Source organism: Alosa sapidissima, chromosome 5, assembly GCF_018492685.1.
Source record: "Alosa sapidissima isolate fAloSap1 chromosome 5, fAloSap1.pri, whole genome shotgun sequence".
NCBI classification, from domain to species: domain Eukaryota; kingdom Metazoa; phylum Chordata; class Actinopteri; order Clupeiformes; family Clupeidae; genus Alosa; species Alosa sapidissima.
The window spans coordinates 24,749,244-24,770,780 of NC_055961.1; the positions used below are offsets into that span (position 1 = coordinate 24,749,244).

The window sequence follows — 21,537 nt, forward strand, 5'->3', positions numbered from 1 at the left end:
CATCATATGCACACAAAGACACAGACATACATACACACAAAACACAGAATTCCACAGACAAATAGACATTACAGAACAATACTGACAAAAGAAAAAGAAGAGCACTGTGGAATGCTTCAAGCCAAACTGCAGAATTCACATGGAATACTGGGAGAGTCATGGAATTTTACTGCAGACCAGGAATGACAGTCCACACAGACATGAAGTAGCCATGACATGCACAGTGCATGGAAGTTCAACAGACAGGCAAGGGAGATTGGGGTTGAGGTGGGACACAGGGAGGGACACAGGGACAATGAGACAAGCCAGGGGTAGAGAGCAAGAGAGACAGACAAGGGACCGACTGGGGCAGCATACTGCAGAGGGCACGGAGTACTGCAGGGAAGAAATCTGTTTCGTTGGAGGAAAACAGATAGGAGAACTCCAAGCAGATCTCAGTAATATGGATCTAATGGTCAAGGCAGGGGTCATTTTAGTTCGATTACGTTCTGTGGCAGCTCAAAGAGTTTACAAAATATACTGAAATCTTTCCAAAGAAAGCTCCTTGTTGAGCATAAGCCATGTTTGTGGTCAGCCACAGTTTAGTGTTTGGCAGCCACACTTTCAGCCATACTTGTTTTCCTCAAAAAGGTCACTACACACAAACCACACCTGCTAACTACCCATTAAAAATCCATACAATCCATTAAGACGAAACATAGACAAAACACACAAAAACCTGCTACATGACGTGCACAACATATTGCCACATTTTGAGTGATGCACAAAAGACTAATAATAAATAAAGAATAAATCTTACTGCAATATAAACTGGTATGATTATCATAGATGTAAATATTACCCTTTCCATCTAAAACCTAATGGACAATCTGAAGCCTATGTAAAGACAGAGCACACTTTTCCTAGTGGGGTGTCAACAGCGCCCCCTGGTAGACTCTAAGACATTGCACTTCAGCCAAGTGGTACGAGAGATCTATTTAGCTATTTATTCATCACAGTTTCTATTTGATATCAATCACATAAAAACTACACAGCTAACCGACACTCACCAACACTGGGACACAGGCTGAGACACAACGAGCCATCTAAAACCACACAGAGCCATATAAAAACCAGACAAAGCCATTTAGAAACCACCATACAACAAAAAAAACGCAAAACAACAAAATCATGTTATTCAGAAGCAAATGGTGAAGCAAATGGAGATCAGAACAACAACAGCGCCCTTTGTGGGCCAGGCAGGGTACTGTAGCCTGTGGGATGCTAAGCACAGGCAGGTAGCAAATGGGGCAATGGCGCTACGCTAGCGCTAGATGCTAATGCTAAGGTACTCACACGTTCCTGTGCCTTGGGCTTAGACATAGGTTTAGACACGGGCTTAGGATCAGGCTTCTTGAGCTCTGACATTGACACTGACAACGACTGCTGAGGGGCAGAGAGGCAACAAGAGTGTGTTATTAGCCGTTTGTCATTTTAGCACGTGCGCGAGGTTAGACAGCAGTAGTCAAAACAGGCACAGCACCTGGAAGAGTGAGTAAACCATTCACATTCCAAAAGCAAACACACACACAGTGAGTGTTATATTTATGCAAAGCTCACTTTTCTCGCTTACATACACACACACTGACAGACGCCAAAATACTCAGTAAGAGTTGACCATACAGAATGGCATGTGTCACACACTGAAACAGACAAATTATTACTTGGAACAGGAAAAACAGGACAGGACATTGAAAAGAGTGTGTAGTTATGACAGAAAACACACAACAGGACAGTTTCAGAATGAAATGGCCAGGACTGGACAGGAGTAAGGAATACAGATGCTGACTTGCACATATGGCCTTTACTTTCAATGTGGTCACTTATACACATATCCATCAAACTTCCTCTTACCTGTGAGGTGTCCTGGTCACTGTGAACTCCATTCACAGATACGGACTGATTGAGTGTAGTCTGGTCCAGACTAGTTCTATCAGAGGGGGTGAAAGAGAGGGGCTCCGATCAATTATGGGGGTGATCTAAAATATTGACACTGAACACTTAAAACACTAAGAACTGCTTGAATTCACCACAATGCTTTGATTTTCTAGTCAGGGCTTAACCCCCCCCCCCAAGCATCAAGTGGTACTGTCTGAGGGGCTTACCTGGCTGCAGAGTCGTGGGCCACAGTTTCTATGTCAGAAGCGACCACTTCAGCCGGGGGTGGTGTGGGAGGTCGCCTTGCTCTTTCCTCCTCCTCTAATATTCTCAGCCTTTCCTGCTCTTCAAGCTGGAGAAGAGAGAAAGACACACCAAACTCATCTCTACTGTTACCTCAAGTTTAAGAATACCATAAGACAGATTCCTTTCAAACATTTGTCCTCATGCCATTTGTACATTGATGACTGTAGCTCCCCTGTCCTTTACTTAATTGAGTTTTTCCAGAGTTCTCCCATCCCAATCTCTTTTCACCCTATGTTCCACTCATCTATGCCCTCATCCCTCTCTCTCTCACCCACCCACACACACACGAGTCCCTAACCATGGCGACCCTTATTTCCCTATCTCGGTCTTAATTACCACACGCACTCTCTCACTCCAAACTCCTTTCCCCCTCCCTCTCTCTCTCTCTCTGTATTCATGTTATTGTAGTAAGACATTTTGGCCTTAAAGGTGTTCACCATATATGTGTGTGCTATATTCAACCATTTGCTCTTTTGGTGTGCTCTGTGAACATGTTAAAGAGGGAGATGCTGCTGTAAGCAGAAAGTGAAGGGGAGATTTATGAGGCAACATCTGTGGAATGCCATGTTCAAGGTGTTTGTGCAACCATGCTGCTTGTGTGTGCCTGAGAGAAGGACGCGTAGGCCCCTGCTCCGGCCGGCTGGCGCCCAAGACCTTATTTACTGTCTTGGGGTCAATCTTGACTGGATTCCATAGATGTCGGTCGTTATAGGATACAACCTTATAGATATGGTCAACTGCTTGGGTAACCAAGTCGTAAAATGGTTTGCGTACCATTAATGGAGATGTCATGTCTTGTCTGACTTGTCAGGGGGGTATAAAAAGTGTTTCCTTGTTTGTTGCATCAGACTGTGTCTGTTAGCAACACGACGTAGGTCTCTGGATATTCGTAAATAAAGCTCTCTGAGATTTCTGACTCTACTCCCGGCTGGCTGAGACTTCATTTCTCAACAATCTCTAGACAAATTTCTGATCCTACAGTACTTCATCCATCTGTGTGTGACTGACCGTGGTGAGTTTCTCCAGCAGGGTGAACCTCTCCTCCCAGCCGGCGGCCAGCTTCTCGAAGGCCTCGTGACGCTTGATGAGGCTCTCCACCTCGTCCACGTTGGCACCCAGCTCGGCCGCCCGCACCAGTGGCTCCTGGCCCGCCAGCCACGACTCAGCCACTGAGGCGTCGCGGCTGAACTGCAGCACCTCCAGGACTGAGGCACAGAGAGAGAGAGAGAGAGAGGGGGATAGAGAGAGAGAGAGAGAGACAGAGATGGAGAGAGAGAGAGACAGAGAGAGATATAAGAGTGTAAACTAACACATTGACAAAAGAGAAAGATTTGTGCCATACTGTTTAACCTTTATAATCTAGGTTAAGCATTTGGCTCAGTCAGCAATCAAAATATGCATTAATGCAGAACAGGCTTTATTTGACTTGAGAGAAAGAAAAAGAAAAATGAGAGTGTAAGAGAGGTGGGTAATGGAGAAGAATTGGAGCACAGTTATAAAGCAAAAGATTGAGGGGGAGACGAGGAGGACAAGTGAGTGTTCGATGAAGAGGAACGAGACAAGAGGAGGTGATTAATAGAGATGTAAAGAAGTCAATGAATGAGGTGAGGGGAGAGGGGTGGATGAACAGACACAAGAGTAGATAGGAAGAAAGGGGGGAGACAGAGAGCCACAGAGCCACTCCAACATGGCAGTGAAAGTGACAGAAGGTCTATGGCAGCGTGAGCCGCTGCGGGCCCTGCACAGACACGTACCGATCTGCAGGTGGTCCATCTTGTCCTGCCACTTCTGGTTGATCTCGTCTCTCTTCGCCTGGAGCTGGACCAGCTTCTCCCGGATCTACACCAGCAAAGAAAACCCACATCACACAAGGGCACTTCTGAACCACATTCAAAACCCCCAACACTGCCAAACCACTTCAAAAAGGCAGAGCCCATTGTGCCAGATGACACCATGGCACATAAAAGCACCCAAAGCACTGTTTTGTACTGCCAGACCACATAAAACCAGAGTCTAACAGGCCAAGTGCAACAGTGAAGATCACTCAAGACCACATCAAGGCAGGGCAGCGCTAGAAACGCAAGGCTTCTGTGACTACAGCAGAGTGTTTATGAAAGTCAGAGTTTATGAAAGTCAATGGGCCTAATTTCAATGTTTTGCAAGAGAAGTGCACAGTGAGGTCAAAGAATGGCGATGGCGTGCAGTGTGCTTGTGTGTTTCTGTTGACTGTGGAGTACCAAAAAATGTCTGTGTGTGGGATTTGCCTGACTTTTAATGTCTTAATCTGATTTGCCTGACTTTTAATGTCTATGTCTTCTAATGTGTGTGTGTGTGTGTGTGTCTGTGTCTGTACGTGAGAGGTAATTGCATGTGCTTTATGGAATGCCGTGTGTGTGACTAGGCACAAAGATATGCACCTCATCTGCGGCGTAGTGGTTGTTGTTGATGAGGGAGTTGCCCATCTCATTGCAGGCGGTAAAGCTGTCTGCTCTGGTCTCGATTTCAGACTTGATGTCCTGGTGGTTGGCAATGACCAGCCCAGCAGATGAAACATCCCTGAAAACACACACCATGTTATTCCTCTTCAGCACATACTGCTATTAATAATAGAGAAACATGCTTCCTGTTGTCATCACCTCATTGGTCAGTGTATGTGTCACTCACCTTGGACTGTCATGTGATTGGATCTGTAGGTTAACCCCGTCCATCCAGAGCATGAGGTCACGCACCATGTTGAAAAAGCGGAACTTCTCCACGGTGTCCAATAGGAGCAGTCGCCTGGCCTGGCCCGCTGCCAGAAGCCCCTCCCACGCCTCGGTGACGGCACGTTCGTGACGGTGGATGTCGTCAGCCTTCTCACCGGCATACGCCTTCTGCAAGCGGGCAGCGTCGTCTTGCACCTGCGTCACCTGTGGAGGTCAAAGGTCAAGATGAATGAGCGCTCACATAAGAATCTGAATATACTCCTTCATGCAGTACAGTACAGAAGACCACAAATACGTACAAAGAGGATATTAACACACTTGTGTAATGCTCAAATCATTAAATGGAACTATCCATTAGTCTAATGAAGAAGATGAAGACTTTTATGTCACATTTTTTCCAAGATGGATAACTTTCTCATATCCACACTTTAAACCCACACATCCCCTCCATCCAACGCATACATCCTCATCTACACACACACACACTCCTGACCTGTCCGCTGAGTGCCTGGATGTCGTGCTCGTAGGCGTTGTGCTGGCGGTGCAGGTGCTGCACGGTGTTGAGGTCGCGTCCCAGGTCGGAGCTGAGCGCCTCGCGCTTCTCGCGCACGCGTCCCAGTGCCTCGCGGGCGTCCTGGTGGAAGCGGTGCAGCTCGTAGGACGCCGCCAGCATCTGCGTGCGCGTGTCGATCAGCTCCAGCAGGTCGGCCCACGCCTCATTCAGGCCGTCCTTCCACTCCGCCACGCTGGCGTTCTCCGGGTGGCCCGACTCGATCAGGTCGTCCGCCTGGCCGTTGACCGCGTCCACGCGCTCCTGACCGATGGTGCTGGTGTCGCGGGCGAACTCGCGGAACTTGTCGCGCAGCATCTGAGAAGAGGGACAAACAGGAGGATGGCTGTGTGAGTTTCACATTTGTTGTAATGACCATTATTGTAAAACTAACTTCACACTTAATCAGGCAACAGCCAGAAAAGTCTATAGAAAGGGTGAGAGTTGGACAGCGAAGCAGAATTGAGCATTTGTTCTGTTCTAAATTTGGACCCTGCTCATTATTTTGTGTGTGTGGGCGTGTTTGCGTATTGGACAGTCTTGTCAAACAGTCTTGTCAATTTTGTTTTTGTGTGCCACACACATAGTGTCACTGCACTGTGATCAATGTCTAGCTCCAGCTCATTATTTGTGTGTGTGTGTGTGTGTGTGTGTGTGTGTGTGTGTGTGTGTGTGAGTGAGTGTGAGAATGTGTGTGTGAGTGTGCAGGCGTGTTTTTATTAGACAATCCCAGTGACTACGACATGCACAATGCCCTGCTTTAGCTCATTATTTTGTACGTAGACAGATCCCTGTGTGTATGTGTGTGTGTGTGTGTGTGTCAGATCCAGCCGTACCGTGACGTGCTCGATGTCCTGTCCGAGCTCGTGGGATCCGGCCACCACCTCCCTCTCGGCGATCCACTGCTCCAGGTCGTCCACCTCGCGCTTGAGCTGCGTGAGTCGCAGGCGTTCTTGCAGCCGACCGCGCCGCTCCTCGGCCAGGTCCTTCAGCCCCGCGTACAGCTTGTCCACCTGGGCCTGACGCAGCGTGATGCGCTCACTGGGGACCGAGGGAGAGGAGAGGAAGGACAGAGAGAGAGAGAGATGGAGAGATAAGGAGGGATGACAGATGGAAAGATAGTGTGTTAGATAGAAGGGAAGATGGAGAGATAGTGTGTTAGATAGAAGGGAAGATGGAGAGATCGTGTGTTAGATAGAAGGGAAGATGGAGAGATCGTGTGTTAGATAGAAGAGAAGATGGAGAGATAGTGTGTTAGATAGAAGGGAAGATGGAGAGATAGTGTGAGGAAGGGAAGAGATATGGTGTTTAAGTAGGTGTTGGGGGAGAGGTGTAGAAGATAAAGAAGGGGAGAGAGGGGTGTAAGGGAGGAAAAGTATGAATAGGCTTGAATGTCTATAAATGAAGAGTCTGGTTCCAAAACGCTATATCTACGTTTTTAAAAACATTAAAAAGTCAGGCTATTAAATTGTGTATTTCAGGTAATATCAATCAAATTGCAGTTGTGTTGTTTTGATTTGATCAAATAACAATACCTAATTACAGCTCTACGGAAATTAAAACATTATGTAAACATTTTTTTTTTTAATCAAAATTCATTAAAATGGTGGATATAGCGTTTTGGACCCAAACTCTTTAAATCTATCTATGAGTGTGTATCTATGAAGATGTTGTCAATGCATCTCCATCTACACTTAAGTCATTTAGTATATTGCCACGTAGGTTTTCCTGGTGGCCCTGCATGGGGTGCCATTCCCTGTGCTCACCTCTCGGGGTGCTCACTGGTGACCATGAAGCGGCTGCTGTTGGCCAGCTGGTGGATGGTCTGGGCGTAGTCCTCCAGTGCCTGCTCCAGGATCTGGTGCTTCTTCACCATCACCACCGCACTCTGCTCATCCTGCACCAACAGCACCACAGCAGTTCAAACGGCTATAGTGGCACACCAACCACAGTACCATACGTCCATACGCACACTGGTGTGTTAGTAGTATGCAGTTATTGTGCAGCATATGAATGCTTCACACACTCACACAACATCACCCATCATTATACACAAAGAATTCAATTTAAATGACATTTTATTTACTCATTGCCATAGTGAATATATATCAAAGTGCTTACAGAGCCCAGTTGAACATGAATCTTGATCCACACATTTCTAACACACACACACACACACCTTGGCCTTCTCCTCAGACATCATGTGCAGCTCCTGCTCGCCCATCCAGGCCTCGGCCTCAGCGGCGTCGGCGTAGAACTGCTGCGCCCGGTTGGCCTCCTGCAGCCGCGAGTGCCGCTCGTCCGTCTCGGCGATGAGGTGCGCCCACTGCTCGCCCAGCTCGCCCAGACGGCCCTCCAGCGCCGCGTGGCGCTCGGCGCCGTCGCTGCTGCCGTCCGTGCCCGACGCCATGCTCCGGCCGTGGGCCAGGATGTCATCGATGCGGGGCTGGTGGCCCTGGATCTCCTTCTGGAGAGTCTGGACACGGGTAGGAGAAGAGGATGGAGAAAAGAGGAGGCGGCAGGAGCCAGGAAGTGAAAGACATGAAGAGAAAGAGCAGAGGGAGGGAAAGATGAATGGTGGGGTGTTAATGGAGGGGAGAGGGGGGGGGGGGTCAAGGAAGTGTAGTAGGGGAGGGCAGAAGAGAGAAAAGATGGAGGGAGAGAAGGAGGAGAGAAGAGAGGGAGGAGGAGTAAGATTGTGAGGTCTGATGATCCAAATAAGATGTTTGAAACCGTAAAGGGTCATCCAAGCCAACGGATGGCGCTCTCGTCTCTTTACCTGGTTCTTCTTGATGAGGAGCTGCACACTGGGCAGGTCTTTGCCATGGTCTGTGGAGGTGGCCAGGGGCATCCTCTCCTTCACCCATAACTAAGAGGGGCAGACACAGTCAGTGCGCTGACTACACTCAGACAAACACTCGAAATAAATCTCTATGTAACGTTAGATGTTTGTTCTAAGAACTAATTGGGCAGTGTACACAGCGTAAATCAAGTCACATATACAGTAGTTCAGTCAAGTCACAAGGGTCACCAAGGCTAGTAGCACAGAGTATGTAATGGTCAGCAGACAGAAGTAATGACATGATGATAATGTACAGTAATTTCCTGTGTGTTAGCCGCATTGTGTATAAACCGCAGACAGTGTTTTATGCAAGTAAAAAAAACAACAACCTGCCCCCGTGTATTAACCTCATAGCTGATCAATGTAACAAAATCAATGTATAAACTGCGGCTAATATTTGGGAAATTACGGTAATCCCACAGATGTTAAGATAAGAGGGGGAACTCACAATCTCGTCCTCCAGGTCTCTGTTGAACTGGTGCGCCTCCTTGGAGGCGAGGAGCTGCTGGCGTCGGAGGTGCAGGGGGTCCTGCAGCTGGGAGAAGCTGTCGGCCACGCGCCGCTGCTGGCCGTCCACCTCCGCTATCCCAGAATCCTCTTGGGCCAGGGCCAGCGCCTGAGACTGCAGCGACTGCACCTCCTTCTCACGCACCTCCATCTGGTGCTCCAGCATCTGAGAGGAGAACAGGAGAGGAGAGGAGGAAGGGAGGGGAGAAGAGAAGAGGACAGGAGAGGAGAGGGATGAGAGATGAAAAGATAGAATGGAGAGAAGAGAGACAACAGGAGAGGAGGAGGGGAGGCATGAGGAAGGGAGAAGAGAAGAGGACAGGAGAGGAGAGGAGGAAAGGAGGGATGAGAGATGAAAAGATGGAACAGAGAGGAGAGAGACAACAGAAGAGGAGGTCTCCCAACACCGATCAGAGAAGAGAGGGTTGAGGAGGAGAGGGCAGACAGAGAAGTTAGCAGGAGAGAATGATGTCCATCTTGTTTTGCCCTCTCTTGTCATTCTGCCCATCATGCCTATAAGTAATCGCTGTGCCGTACTCAGTAGCGACCAGCAGGTGGCGCACCTGGTGCTTCTTGAGCAGGATGTTGACGCTGGTGAGGTCCTTGCCGAAGTCGTCGCTCTGCAGCTGCGAGGAGAGGTTCTGGAGCCAGGTGTCCAGCGCTGAGCAGCTCTGCGTGAACAGCTCGGCCCGGTTGGCGTCGAACAGACACTGGGCCTTGGTGCGCGTGGTGCTCTCCAGCTCCTCCCACTGCTTCTGCAGACCCTCCAGCGTCTGGCGCACCACCGGCTCCAGCTCGGGCTTCTCACTGACCAGGGCCTGACCCTCCTGAGATAGACAGAGAGAGAGTGAGAGAAAGAGAAAGAGAGAGAAAGAGAGAGAGAAATTAATGCGGAAAGTTATGCAAAAAAAGGTGGTAACAGGCATGTCACAGAGGCCAAGCCCACATGGAGGTCTGTCCATCATAGGATGAGGCAGGGCTGTGGTACCTTGTCGATCTTGTCCAGCCAGTCCTTGTTGGAGGCCAGCTCTGCCATGAAGGCCTGGTGCTTCTGCCACTTGCTGTGGAGGTTACGGGCCTCGTCATAGGACATGTCCTGAGCCGTCAGCATCTTCTCGTTAATCCAGAGAGTGAGCTGGAGAGAAAGAAGAGAGCGAGGGAGGGAGGCAGGGAGAGAGGGAGGGATGGATGGAGAGAGAGATATGTTATTGTTCATTTAAATGCAAAGTGAAATCCTGAGTCAGTGTGAGCTTGGTCAGCTGATCGTCCTACCTCCTGTCCATCCTGGAGGAAGTGCTGCAGCTCTCTGTTGTCCTTCAGTTTGGCCAGGAGCTCGCTGGCCGTCTCCTTATTCTTCTGGTGCCTGATAATCAGAGGCATTCAAGAGGAAAGTCTAAATTAGTGACAATGTTTATATTTTTAAATCAAGACACCACACCTGATGCACCCATCTAGTCAATAGAGTCTATTTCACTGTGTAGAGGTCTGTATATTGTACACATACAATAAGACATAATAATCCTCAAAAATGTTTTAATGAGAATAAATACTTTTTAAAATAAAAAAGTTTTCGTATAAAATCCACGCTTCACCTATCCTGGATGGAGTCGGCCTTCTCCTGGATCTTGTCAGCATTGGCGTTGCCATCGGAGACGAGGCGGCGGCCGGCCTCGACCACACCGTTGATCTTCTCCTCGCTGGCCTCCATGGTGGTCATGAAGTCATCGTGCTTCTTAATGGCCTCTAGCGCCCCCTGCAGGCTCGAGGGCATCTCTGTGTGGGACAGCACATACTCCTGGAAAGGGGAGGCAGAGACAGAAGGACAAGTCTAATCAGAAACTCAGAAAAACTATTTTTTTGCTGGTTGAGACATCAGTTCTCTCATTTCATTCTCTGCATTTACAATACAAGTCATTATGTTTACAGATATCCTAGAAATGCAATGCTTTGTTCGCTAACAGTGTTTCTAAAGTCTCAGCATTTTTCTTTGAATGGGCCTCCCTTTCTCACGCAGTCCTCTCTCCCATTAGGCAAATACATCACTTCTCACCATCACACGCTCCATCTCCCTCCCGTTCTTCACCTCACACTCCTCCACTGACTTCCTCAAATGCTCCACATATTTCCTCCCAAACCCTTTTACACTCTTTTACACTTACTTATGTCTTTCCCCCACACTCGCACACTCCCTCAATCCATATTTCTATGCTTCTGTACACACACACACACACAACACACACACACACACACACTTTTGTCTTCTTTCATCCTTCATTCTGTGCCCCTTCCTCCAAATCATCAATCATGTCCCACCCATATCTCCATCCATACACATGCATCTGTTCTCAGTCTCTCTCATACATTCCCATTCTACTTCCATTCCTTCCTTCAGCATCCTCCCCTCCCTCACCTGGCTGTTGAGGAAGCCCTCGGCCTGCTTGGCGTCCCTCAGGAACGTCTGGAAGTCGAAGGCCTGGGCCAGCAGCGCGTGGCGGTTCTCCCACATGCGACGTAGCTCGTGCCAGCCTGTGTCCAGCGCCTGAAGCCGCTGGGCCAGGAACATGTGCTGGGCGTCCGTCTGGCCCTGGGTCACTTCGGCCCCCGTGGCGCGCATGCGCTCGTAGTCCTCGCGGTAGTTGTCCACCTCGTTCTTGATGGCCTCGTGCTGCGTGAGCAGCTGCTCGGCCTCGGCCATCGACGTGGGGATGTCCTCGGACGCCACGGCCGTCTGCGTGCGCGACAGCCACGACTGGAAGTCGTCCAGGTCGCGCAGGAAGCCCTGCAGCTTGGACGCTTCGCCCAGAGACTCCTCGCGCTTCTTCATGGTGGCATTGAGCTCCTCCCACACGTCCTGGATCTCGGCCAGGCGCATCTGGATCTCCTGGGCCTGGTCCGGGTGCTCCTCGGTCAGCTTCTCTGCCTCCTTCCGCAGATCGTCCAGCTTACCCTGCAGGGGGCCACAGGGCATCATGAGAAGAATTTCATCTCAAAACTGGAACATGGGACTTTACTCTTATACACATTTCATTACACATCTACAAGTCATTACAACATTTTATAAAATTCAATTACATTGTCACATTATTAAATAAATTGACTGAAATATTAAATAAATAAATAATATAAAAATATATGAAGAGTTTGGTTCCAAAACGCTATATCCACCATTTTAATGATTTTTCATAAATATTTTTTTTTTTACATTTTGTTTTCCAAGTAATTTGAGTTAAAATGTAATTGGGTATTGTTACTTGATTTATCTTTACTCAATCAAAACAACATAAACTGCAATTTGATTGATATTACCTGAAATACACAATTAAATAGCCTGACATTTTAAAGTTGATGGAGATATAGCTTTGGAACCAAACTATATATATATATTTAAAAAATCATCATGTCTTTATCCTCCACTTTCTATGTTCATTTTCACTTGATTATTTATCCTACAGTTGTTTAGGTTGCTATGCATTGCCCACAAGCATTCCCAAACATTCCTAACATATTACTCCAGCTCTGGAGAGCATCATTTGTCATTGAGCAGAATAACTACTAACTGACAGGAAAGGATATGGTGTCCAGATGCACGTAAAGTCAGACATTACGCAACAAACTGTCAGTATGTCAGACATGCTGTCAAACCACTAGAACCCCGTCAGCATTTGTCTAAGGCATCAATAGCCTCTGCAGAATGTGATCCTTATCAAGGTGCCATTTCCCTTCAGTCTGGGGAATCTCTAACAAACAACAGTAGGAATCACTGTTAACTTCACAAAAAAATGAAAGAAAAAATGTCATTCAGTGGGTCTTTACTTTATTTTACTAAGATGGTGTTGACTTTCTAATGCTCTCTGCTTCTCTTCCTCTGCATGTAACCTCTTTTCACAGTTGAGTCATACCAATGAATATGATAACACAAATTTGCATTCTAGGGAACAAATAAGCCAGTGTAAGCCTGAGTTATACTACTTTTGAGTTCTTCTCACAGGATGTTTCTCAAAGCTGCATAATGTAGTGTCTGGCCTCCCACCCCAGCCCCGCCATGGTGCCATCCATCTTGAGTCAGCTGCTAATGCTCCATGTCAAACTAAATCATATGCTGTCAAAGGAGCATGTCAACACGTCCCACCGTATCTAGCAGGCATAATGACTTCCTGCCACACTGGGTAGAAACAGGCTCCCTCTTTCTCCAGGGAACATTTTGTCTCCGCCTTGGGTTTGTATTACCTGTCTGGCAACCCCTACAACCCATATGTCTTATTCACAGGTCTAATTTAACCTGACGGTCCACGTAATCTGTAGTTCAGTCTGTGGTTTTTTACCTGTACACGTAATGTCTGGTTTAGATGTGTGATCAGCCAGTGTATGGCTAACTTCACCCAGTCTGAACTCTCAGATTTGTTAACGTGAGAGTGACACAACCTTTGGCGTAACTTTCAGTCTAAGGTGTGCTTTACCTGAGAGTTGTGTGCAACCTGTAGTCTCAGGTCACCTGTATGCCTTAGGTAAGCTTCAGTTATCATATGTCAGTCACCTGTAGGACCTACATGATATTTGGTTTGTGGTATGTGGTGTGCTTTACCTGCCTAGTCTAAGAAACCTGTAGTTTCAAGGTGTGGTTTACAAAGGTGTAGTTTACTTGTATGACCTAAGGTGTGATTTTCCCATAAGGTCTATGTGCGATCTTGTTTTCAGAAGTGCTTCAGCTGAATGCTCTACATAAACCTGTGGTTCTCAGGTGTGCTTTACCTGAATGGCCTCCAGGTCTCGCTCCATGCCGGTGAGCTTGCGCTGCAGGGCCATGACGCCGGCCAGGTCGTTGCCCAGGCCCTGGGTGGACTCGATCACCTTGGTCTTCTCCTTCATCCACGATTGGATCTCGTTGCACTCCAGGTGGTAGTTCTGGATGTTGAGGGCAGACTCCAGGGCCTGCTTCTTCTGGTCAGCCAGCCGCTGGAACTCCTTCCACCTGAGGAGACACAGGAGGAGAGTCAGAGGAGGAGTAGTTATGGTTTAATAGTTTAATGCCAGGTCAGCATCTATGGCTATAATATGGCAAAAAAGTATAAGAAATCTAAATAAATTGGAGATTAAAACAAAGAAATAAAACTACTTAGATATACAAATGATACGATTAAGTAAGATTCTTAAATCCACATTAGCAAAACAAATCCAGAATTTTTAGGTGGTGGTCAAAGGAGTGTATGTGAGTATGCGTGTGTGTGTGTTGTAAACATGTTTTAACAGCATCTATACTGAGTGGAAGTGTGTGTGATTGCTGTGTGTGTTTCCCACAGACCTGTTATTGAGCTGGTCTTGTGTCTGGTTAATCTGGGTTTTGCTGCGGTCGTCGGACTTCAGCAGCTGTTGTGCCACCTGGTTGACATCTGTCACGCGAGTGCCTAGATTATTCATCTCTGGCTCCAGAGTCTCAAACCTGGAGAGGAACACAAATAGAGAAATCAAATCATCCCACAAACATCTCCCCTCCACTCTAAAGCCCAAACACATCATCTGCTCCCCCTATATTAGTCATCCATCACCCCATCTCTTCTCCACGCATACACTTATCTGACACTAGAGGGTGCTATTCGTCATATAATCATTAATCAACGCTGTTTGCCTAAGTCATTGATCTTCCTTTGTTGAGATCAACTTCAATCTCCCTACCCTTCCCTTATCTTCCCCCTCTCCCGCTCTCATCCTCTCCTTCACTTGCTCTTTCTCTCCCTCCCCTTCTCCCTCACCTCTGCTGCACCACCTCCAGGTCCTCCAGCTTGGTGGGGATCTCCATGCTGTGGAGCCACTGCTCCTTCTCCTCCACCCACAGCTGGCAGGCGCCGGCCTCGCTGAACATGCGGTAGAGCGCCAGAGCGCCCTCTAGGGCCCGGCGCCGCGCCGACGACAGCGACTCCAGCTCCTCGTAGCGTTGCTCAATGGCAGGCAGACGGCCCTCCACCTGATAGAGAGAGAGAGAGAGAGAGAGGGAAAGAGAGAGAGAGAGAGAAAGGGAGCGAGGAGAGAATAGTGTGTGAAAAAGAATGACACCAATAAGTGCAAGGAAGTGATAGGAAATGAGAGAGAGATAAGAATTATATTGCAGGTTTAGTTTTGGTGTCAGTCTGTTTACTACTTTGGCAATAAAAATAAAGATATTGCCCTGCCAGTAAAAGCAATCCAAAGAATAATTTCATAAACATTAATGAATGCAGGTGTGTATGAGTGCTACCTGCAGTGTGTATGTGTGTGTGTGTGTGTGTGTGTGTGTGCGTGCGTGCGTGCGTGCGTGCGTGCGTTTTACCTGCGGTGAGCGTGTGAAGGATGCGGGCAGTGCGAGGGCCTGCTCGTGCAGGGAGTCGATGAGAGGGCGGTGGCTCTGGATCTCCTCCTCCACCTCCCTCTGCTTGCGGGCCAGAGTCTGGGTGGAGAACTCGTCATGGCCCACCTCCTGACTAGACACCTGCGGCCCACACACACAACACACACTTACTGCACTGTTACAAGACCAATACTACACACTTAGAATCCCCCTACTGAACAGTTACAACGCAGGTGCGTGCAAATTCACACAGGCGAATGTTTGCAAACTGTTTGCCATCAGTTTTCTGTGAACGTTTGCAAACACTCGCCAACAATGAGAAGGTAGTTCTCTGCAAACATGTTGGGAGTTGGACGGAGAGTTACCATTGAGATGGAATGTTTACACAAAATCGTTCAAATCTATCTGTTTAGACAAACATGTTCGCCACGAACGTTCACCTCTGTTCAAGGAATTTGAACGCACCTCTGTTGTAGTACTGCTACAGAGAGAGTGCAAAAGTACTACGACAAATGTATCAGCCCAACACTTCAGTTACTGTTGGCTTGCTATTATGGGCTTCCACAGCTTGGTTGGTGTGTGTGCTGGTGGCGGCAGCAGTAACAGCAGTGTCACCTGTCGGAGTGTCTCCATGATCCAGGCCTCCATGTCATTGGCATCAGTCTGGAACTGGTGCAGGGCCACCGACTCCTTCAGACTCTGTTCCCTGAGCAGGGACGTCTGGGGTGAGGGGTCCGAGAGGGAGGGAGGGAGGACAGTGACCGAAAGTGAGGGACAGACAGAAGAGAGGGAGAAAAAAAGATTAAAAAAAGAAGGACAGAGAGCAGTAGAAGGTTAGTCTCCATGGAGACATTCAGCCTTCAGTACATAGTGCTTCTAATTAGAAAAGCCATTACAATCTGTTGTTTTGCAGAGGATTATACATTCATTAAACATTGGACACAGCTGAACAAATTCAGCCCAATGGATCTTCTCTAAGTCACCAACAAATGGCTTTTCTTCCATCTCTCTCTCTCTCTCTCTCTCTCTCTCTCTCTCCATCACAGTATCCGACTCTTCCTTTCTTCATTCTGCTGTTGCTCCTTCTCTCCTCTCAACCGTCTGTCCGTCTTACTGCTAAATACTCTATTAGCAGATAATCCTCAACTCGCATCATCACACACCACTGGGACGGACCTTCATTAATTTCTGTACCTGAATCCATCCATCATTCCCTGTGCTATTCTTAACTCACTCTCCCTGTCTCTCCAACTCATTCTTTACTCTTCCACTGCTCTCCTTGCAATTATTCTTACATTCAAATTGACTTGCTTCACATTTGCATTCATTTCATCCAAATCGACTCCAGTTGTTGTGGAACAATAATATGTCTTATCTCTTCATTATCCTTTTCGTTCCTGTCTTTATATTTGCCATTGTTCTATTCTTTCTATTGTTCTATTTATTTTCCTCCCTCCCCTGCATTCCGCCTCACCTCCTCCAAGTGAGCCCACTGGGCGCGCACGTCGGCGATCCGCTCGGTCACTTCGGTCGCACCGGAGTGACCCTCCCGCACCAGCTGCTCGCCAGAGGCGATGCTGTGGCCCAGCGGGCCGTAGCGGGCGGCCATCTCGTCGCGGAAGGCCTCGTGCTTGCTGAGCAGGTGCAGCGCCGACGAGAGGTCGCGTCCGCAGTCGCCGCCGGCCAGGATCTGCTCCTGCTCGCGGATCCACGCCGCCTCCTCGCCCAGCTCCCACAGGAACTGCCAGAGGCGCCGCGACTCCTCCAGACGGGCGCGGCGCGAGCCGGCCAGCAGGCCCAGCTCCTCGTAGGCCTGGCCCAGCTGGACCTCCTTCTCACTGACCAGTGCGGGGTCGCACGGCTTATAGACTGGAGGGGGAAGGGGAGAGTGGACATGCAAGATTCAGGTGAACGTGTTGCTCTAGTTCAGTGTAAGCATGTCTGTGTGATTGTTGCATGCTGTATTGCAGTGTTTCTCAAAGTGTGGTCCGGGGACCACTGGTGGTCCGCAAGCTATCCCAAGTGGTCCGCGAGCAGATGTTGTAAAAAATAATATAGATGAGTTGTTTGCAATATTGAACCAACTTGTATGTAAAACCAAAGTTCTGCAATACTGCCTATGTAAGCCATGCCAATTTATTTCATATGAATCCTCTGACACAATAAGCAAGGTGCAAAGACAATAAGCAAGGTGGTTCAGTGAGTAGGCCTATTGTGTCTATTAGCTAGGTGGTCCGTGAGCTTTTTTCTAATGGTTAAGTGGTCCTTGGTCTGTAAAAGTTTGAGAAACACTGCTGTATTGTATAGTGTGAAAATATGTTTATGTATGTATGTGTATGTGCCTGTGTGAAACAGTATGTACTGTGTTTATGCTGTTTCTGAGCCTCCATGTAATAACATGCTAAAACTCTACTATTGATGTAAAATGCTGCTCAGTGGCCTATTGTTTTTCTGTATGTGTGTATGTGTGTGTGTGTGTGTGTGTGTGTGTGTGTGTGTGTGTGTGTGTGTGTGTGTGTGTGTGTATGTGTGCAAACTCACTCTGTCCATCAGAGGTGAAGCGCTGTGCATTGGCCTGCACTGCTTTGATCCTCTCGGCCTGAGCGGAGATGTCGGCCTCCACCAGGTTGTGTTTCTGCAGCAGGTCCTCCACATCGTGCAGATGCTTACCGCTGTCCTGACTCTGCAGCCGCCCCTGGAACACACACAGGAAGTCAGCTCACAGAGCAGCATATAACATTCACAACAGCTGGTCACCATGGTTAAAAACAAATACTAACTCAGGTGCATGTGCCGTCGTTTACTGTTTTAGTGTTATGGCAACATCTCCAAATGCAGTGTCATTTCAGTCATACACTTGTGCAAAGTGGAAACTTAAGCAGTTTGTGTGAAAAATTGTGTGAACGTAAACTCTTTTAGTAGCAAGATGATTTCTTCAGGTTTATGGCTGTTAGAACACAGAACCTGACCCACCCCCCCCCCCCCCCCCCCCCATGATGCTAACATTATGTCATAGTAAACCATGCACAGTAAGTCAAGACATGATAACCATGACTGTCATAAAAACACACCAATAAAGTAGTGCTGAAATGTGAATGTATGTGGCACAATGCATGGTATGAGCAAGGTAGTTCATCTCCAACATAATTCTTAACAAAGTCATTGACACTGTTGAAGGTCGCCAGCAATGTGAGTTTCCGTGTGGGATCCACTTCCCTCATTAACATGATTTCATTGGCCTGCGCTGTGTCTGTGATATACTTAGACACCCTTAATCCTTAGCTTCACTCTTAAACTGTTAAGCTACCCTTTTACTGATGTGGGCTCTATACGTCACCTGTCTGTAGTCTGAATGTTTATGTGCTTTTCAAAAGGTCTCTGTGCTGATCTGTCTTTGACTTTCATCTTAAGCTCTTTTTTGATGCTGTGCACTTTTGTGATGTATGTGTATGTTATCTCCTGGTGTTGGTATCCTGTCATGTGTAAGTATCCTTTACAGCTGGTTTCAGTATCAGATGATGTATTCAAATACATGAAAGTGTACCTTTGTCAACATGTTTCTGTTAAACAGTCCCTTTATGTGTGTGAAGTGAAGTTTATGAGCATACTTTGTATAGCCTTCTGTGTGATTATTGTGTGTATTGTGCTGGCATGTGTGTGTTAGGGTGTGTTTAATTCGTTGCCATGGGTTACCTTCATGTCGGCCATCCAGTCCATGATGTATCTCATCTCCTGCAGGAGGCGCTGCAGGTCACGGTGGGAGTTGAGGCGCTCGCGGCGGGCCGCCAGCAGCTCCTTCAGGTACTCCCAGAGCCGCAGGACGTTGTCGCGCCGTGCCACGATGCGCCGCACCTCGTGGTAGCTCTCCTTTTCCAGCTCGCGGGCCACCGCCTCCACGGCCGCCACGCGCTCGCCGTACGCGCCGATGTCCGTCTCGATGGCCTCGTGCTTCCGCGTGGCCGCCTCCACCGCACCCAGATCACAGCCGAAGTTGTCCTGCAGATAGAGAGAGAGAGAGGATGGGATTAAAGGGCTTTAGAGAGGTGGTCGATATCCCAGCTACTGGACTGCAAAGTGAGGTATAAATGTGGTAAATGCAGTATTACTATGCTGCTGCTACTGAAGTGTGCGCACATCAGAATATTACTGAACTGGAAATGGCCCTCTAAAGGCTCTTGTTCATCCATAAAAACAAATGCTTGCGGATCCATCTTAATCTGTCATATTAATTCCCTAGAAATTACCCTGAAATTCTGGCCCGAAGCCTCTGTCCATTTGTAACGGAGAACCAAAATGTTGTGCTTCATCCACTGCCCACTTGAGTCCATAATTAGAACATGGATGGCAGTCAATGTTCTCTCTGCTGTCCTGCTCTATTTTTACCAGGACAATCTCAAGGAACATGGTGAAATGTAATCATTGTTTCCGATATCTTTCAGCACCTTTAACAATACAATGATAAATGAGTGCTGAGAGAACAAGTTGGTAAGCTGAGCATTTTTTTTAGAAAGCGTGGGGTTGAAGATGCCTCCTGACAGTTTGGGCTGTAGGACCGGCACACTCCGAGGGAGATGAAGGAGAGTTCCATGAGAAAGATCAAACCAGAGACGGTTGATAAATGATTGTATATTAAGGATCTTTGATCAAACTCTGTCCAGTTTGTACACCTCTTTTATCTTTCATTTAGTCTGCTTTGGCTCTTCTCTGCTCTCTCCTCCCCCAGGCTCAGCCCCATGTGGTCCCTTCCACTCAGAGGTTTCCTCCAAACGTCTCTCTGAGCCCTCGCTCTCCTCCACCTCCACACTCCATCTTCTTTTCAACTCTGCCTCCATCTCCCGCCTCCTCTCTTCAAACTCCCTCTTTCTCTCTTCCTCTATCCTCTCTCTCTCTCTCTCTGTATGCCCTCCTTCTCTACTCTCTCTTTCTTCCTGCCTTCTCTCAGTTGCTCTCCCTCTCTCTCAATTCTTCTCCTCCCTCTCTACACATCCTGTCTCTCTCTCTCTCTCTCTCTCTCTCTCTCTCTCTCTCTCGTTAGTGCTGCTGAGCTACTGCCTGCCACCTGCATGGCTGTGGCGGTGGACACCAGTCAGCTGGGCACAGAGGGCCTCCAAGCTCCAGGCCAGGCTCCAGCGCTGCCCCTAATGAGGGCCAGTGCCACAGACATGCCCACCACCACACCTGGGCTCTGGGCCCACCTCTCCACCTTCAGCACTGACGCCAGGAGATCTGCTCCCACGACACACGCCCCCACACACACACATCCACAGATTGGGAAGCACGGAGATGAGAGAGGGCTATTTTAGGTAAGCAGCACCCTGAGGATGTGTGGGGGAGGCATGAGCTCTGTGCTGCTATTTGCCATAACTGCCATTAAGAGATGAAAACCCAGCTAGTAGACAGAGGGGGAGGAGAGGTATTTTTAGGTTAATGTGAGAACGAGTTGTGGGTTCTTCAATGACTGATCATTAATGTGATCATTAATGTTAGGAGGTACATTATAATAGCATCTCCCACCATTAGTATCTTGCTTTTTGTCCTCACTCTGTGCTGTTACCATGGCAACTATCACATGACAGAACCTGGTTTCTGGCAGGATATGAGGTGTGTGTATCAGGGTTTCCGTTGTCCGGTAATTACCAGACATTGGCCGAAAAAAAAATGAAATGTCCGACAAAATTAAATCTCTCCGGTCAAATTGTCCGATTGAAATTGGCTAATAATCCCGTCCCCTAACGCAATCTGAATTTCAGAATAAGCCTTATTATGTAAGCCTATATTATACGTCCTCTGGCTATGTTTTTAAACGAACAGGCTCTACCGTTTGAAAAGTAGGCTATTAAACAACACGCATAGCCTATGCTGCATTTCAAATAAGAAGCGCACACTTAAAATGTCCATGTTAAACAAATGAGTGAGGCGGTTCAAACATGGCCAGGCCCAGGCAGACTAGCCTTAAAAGTTTTTTAGAGGCCAGACACGATGGATGATGATAAATTGGTAACGTCTGAAGTCTGTCCGGTCAACTCCACCACCCCCAGATAAAAAGCAGAAGTGTCGGGCGTAGGCCTATCTGTCGGAATCAGTGACATTGGAAGTGGAGTTGTGGGGGTGCGGCAGCTCCAAGACACTGTCATTCTCTGTGTACACTGGACATGCAACTGTGTTCTTTACCCAAAGCATACAGTAGGCCTATGCTTTCTCTGTCTATAATCTGCAGGGTTAGGGCCTCCTCGACGAGGAGATTGCTGGTCCGCTGATAATTTCCGGCACAATTAAACTGTATCATTGAACCGTGGGCTAAAAGAAAAAGAAACTAAACATTTCCCAGAATAAGCAACATTTCTCCACTGGAGATAACGTGGGTAGCAGCAACAAACAACGTAGCCTTTTT

General features: G+C 47.9%; 1 protein-coding gene across 7 annotated transcripts in view; it reads right to left on the bottom strand.

Moving 5' to 3' along the window:
* LOC121710080 (spectrin beta chain, non-erythrocytic 1) overlaps nt 1-21,537 on the bottom strand; it is an 87,893-nt gene that overhangs the window by 7,036 nt on the left and 59,320 nt on the right. For 3 of the 7 annotated variants that reach the window (XM_042093963.1, XM_042093964.1, XM_042093965.1), the window contains 25 exons: nt 18,840-19,142; nt 17,688-17,841; nt 16,621-17,015; nt 15,762-15,866; nt 15,129-15,287; nt 14,575-14,786; nt 14,127-14,264; nt 13,577-13,796; nt 11,238-11,774; nt 10,420-10,622; nt 10,100-10,190; nt 9,816-9,962; nt 9,391-9,654; nt 8,769-8,993; nt 8,258-8,347; nt 7,658-7,954; nt 7,245-7,375; nt 6,315-6,519; nt 5,422-5,796; nt 4,888-5,132; nt 4,641-4,779; nt 3,978-4,062; nt 3,232-3,428; nt 2,145-2,269; nt 1,894-1,969 (listed from right to left, as the gene is read on the bottom strand). In XM_042093963.1, the coding sequence (XP_041949897.1) occupies nt 1,894-1,969; nt 2,145-2,269; nt 3,232-3,428; nt 3,978-4,062; nt 4,641-4,779; nt 4,888-5,132; nt 5,422-5,796; nt 6,315-6,519; nt 7,245-7,375; nt 7,658-7,954; nt 8,258-8,347; nt 8,769-8,993; nt 9,391-9,654; nt 9,816-9,962; nt 10,100-10,190; nt 10,420-10,622; nt 11,238-11,774; nt 13,577-13,796; nt 14,127-14,264; nt 14,575-14,786; nt 15,129-15,287; nt 15,762-15,866; nt 16,621-17,015; nt 17,688-17,841; nt 18,840-19,142 (5,118 nt within the window). Of the gene's footprint in view, nt 1-1,049; nt 1,086-1,335; nt 1,426-1,893; nt 1,970-2,144; nt 2,270-3,231; nt 3,429-3,977; nt 4,063-4,640; nt 4,780-4,887; nt 5,133-5,421; nt 5,797-6,314; nt 6,520-7,244; nt 7,376-7,657; nt 7,955-8,257; nt 8,348-8,768; nt 8,994-9,390; nt 9,655-9,815; nt 9,963-10,099; nt 10,191-10,419; nt 10,623-11,237; nt 11,775-13,576; nt 13,797-14,126; nt 14,265-14,574; nt 14,787-15,128; nt 15,288-15,761; nt 15,867-16,620; nt 17,016-17,687; nt 17,842-18,839; nt 19,143-21,537 lie in introns of all 7 variants that reach the window. The other 4 variants (XM_042093959.1, XM_042093961.1, XM_042093960.1 and 1 more) reach the window with 2 other exon arrangements.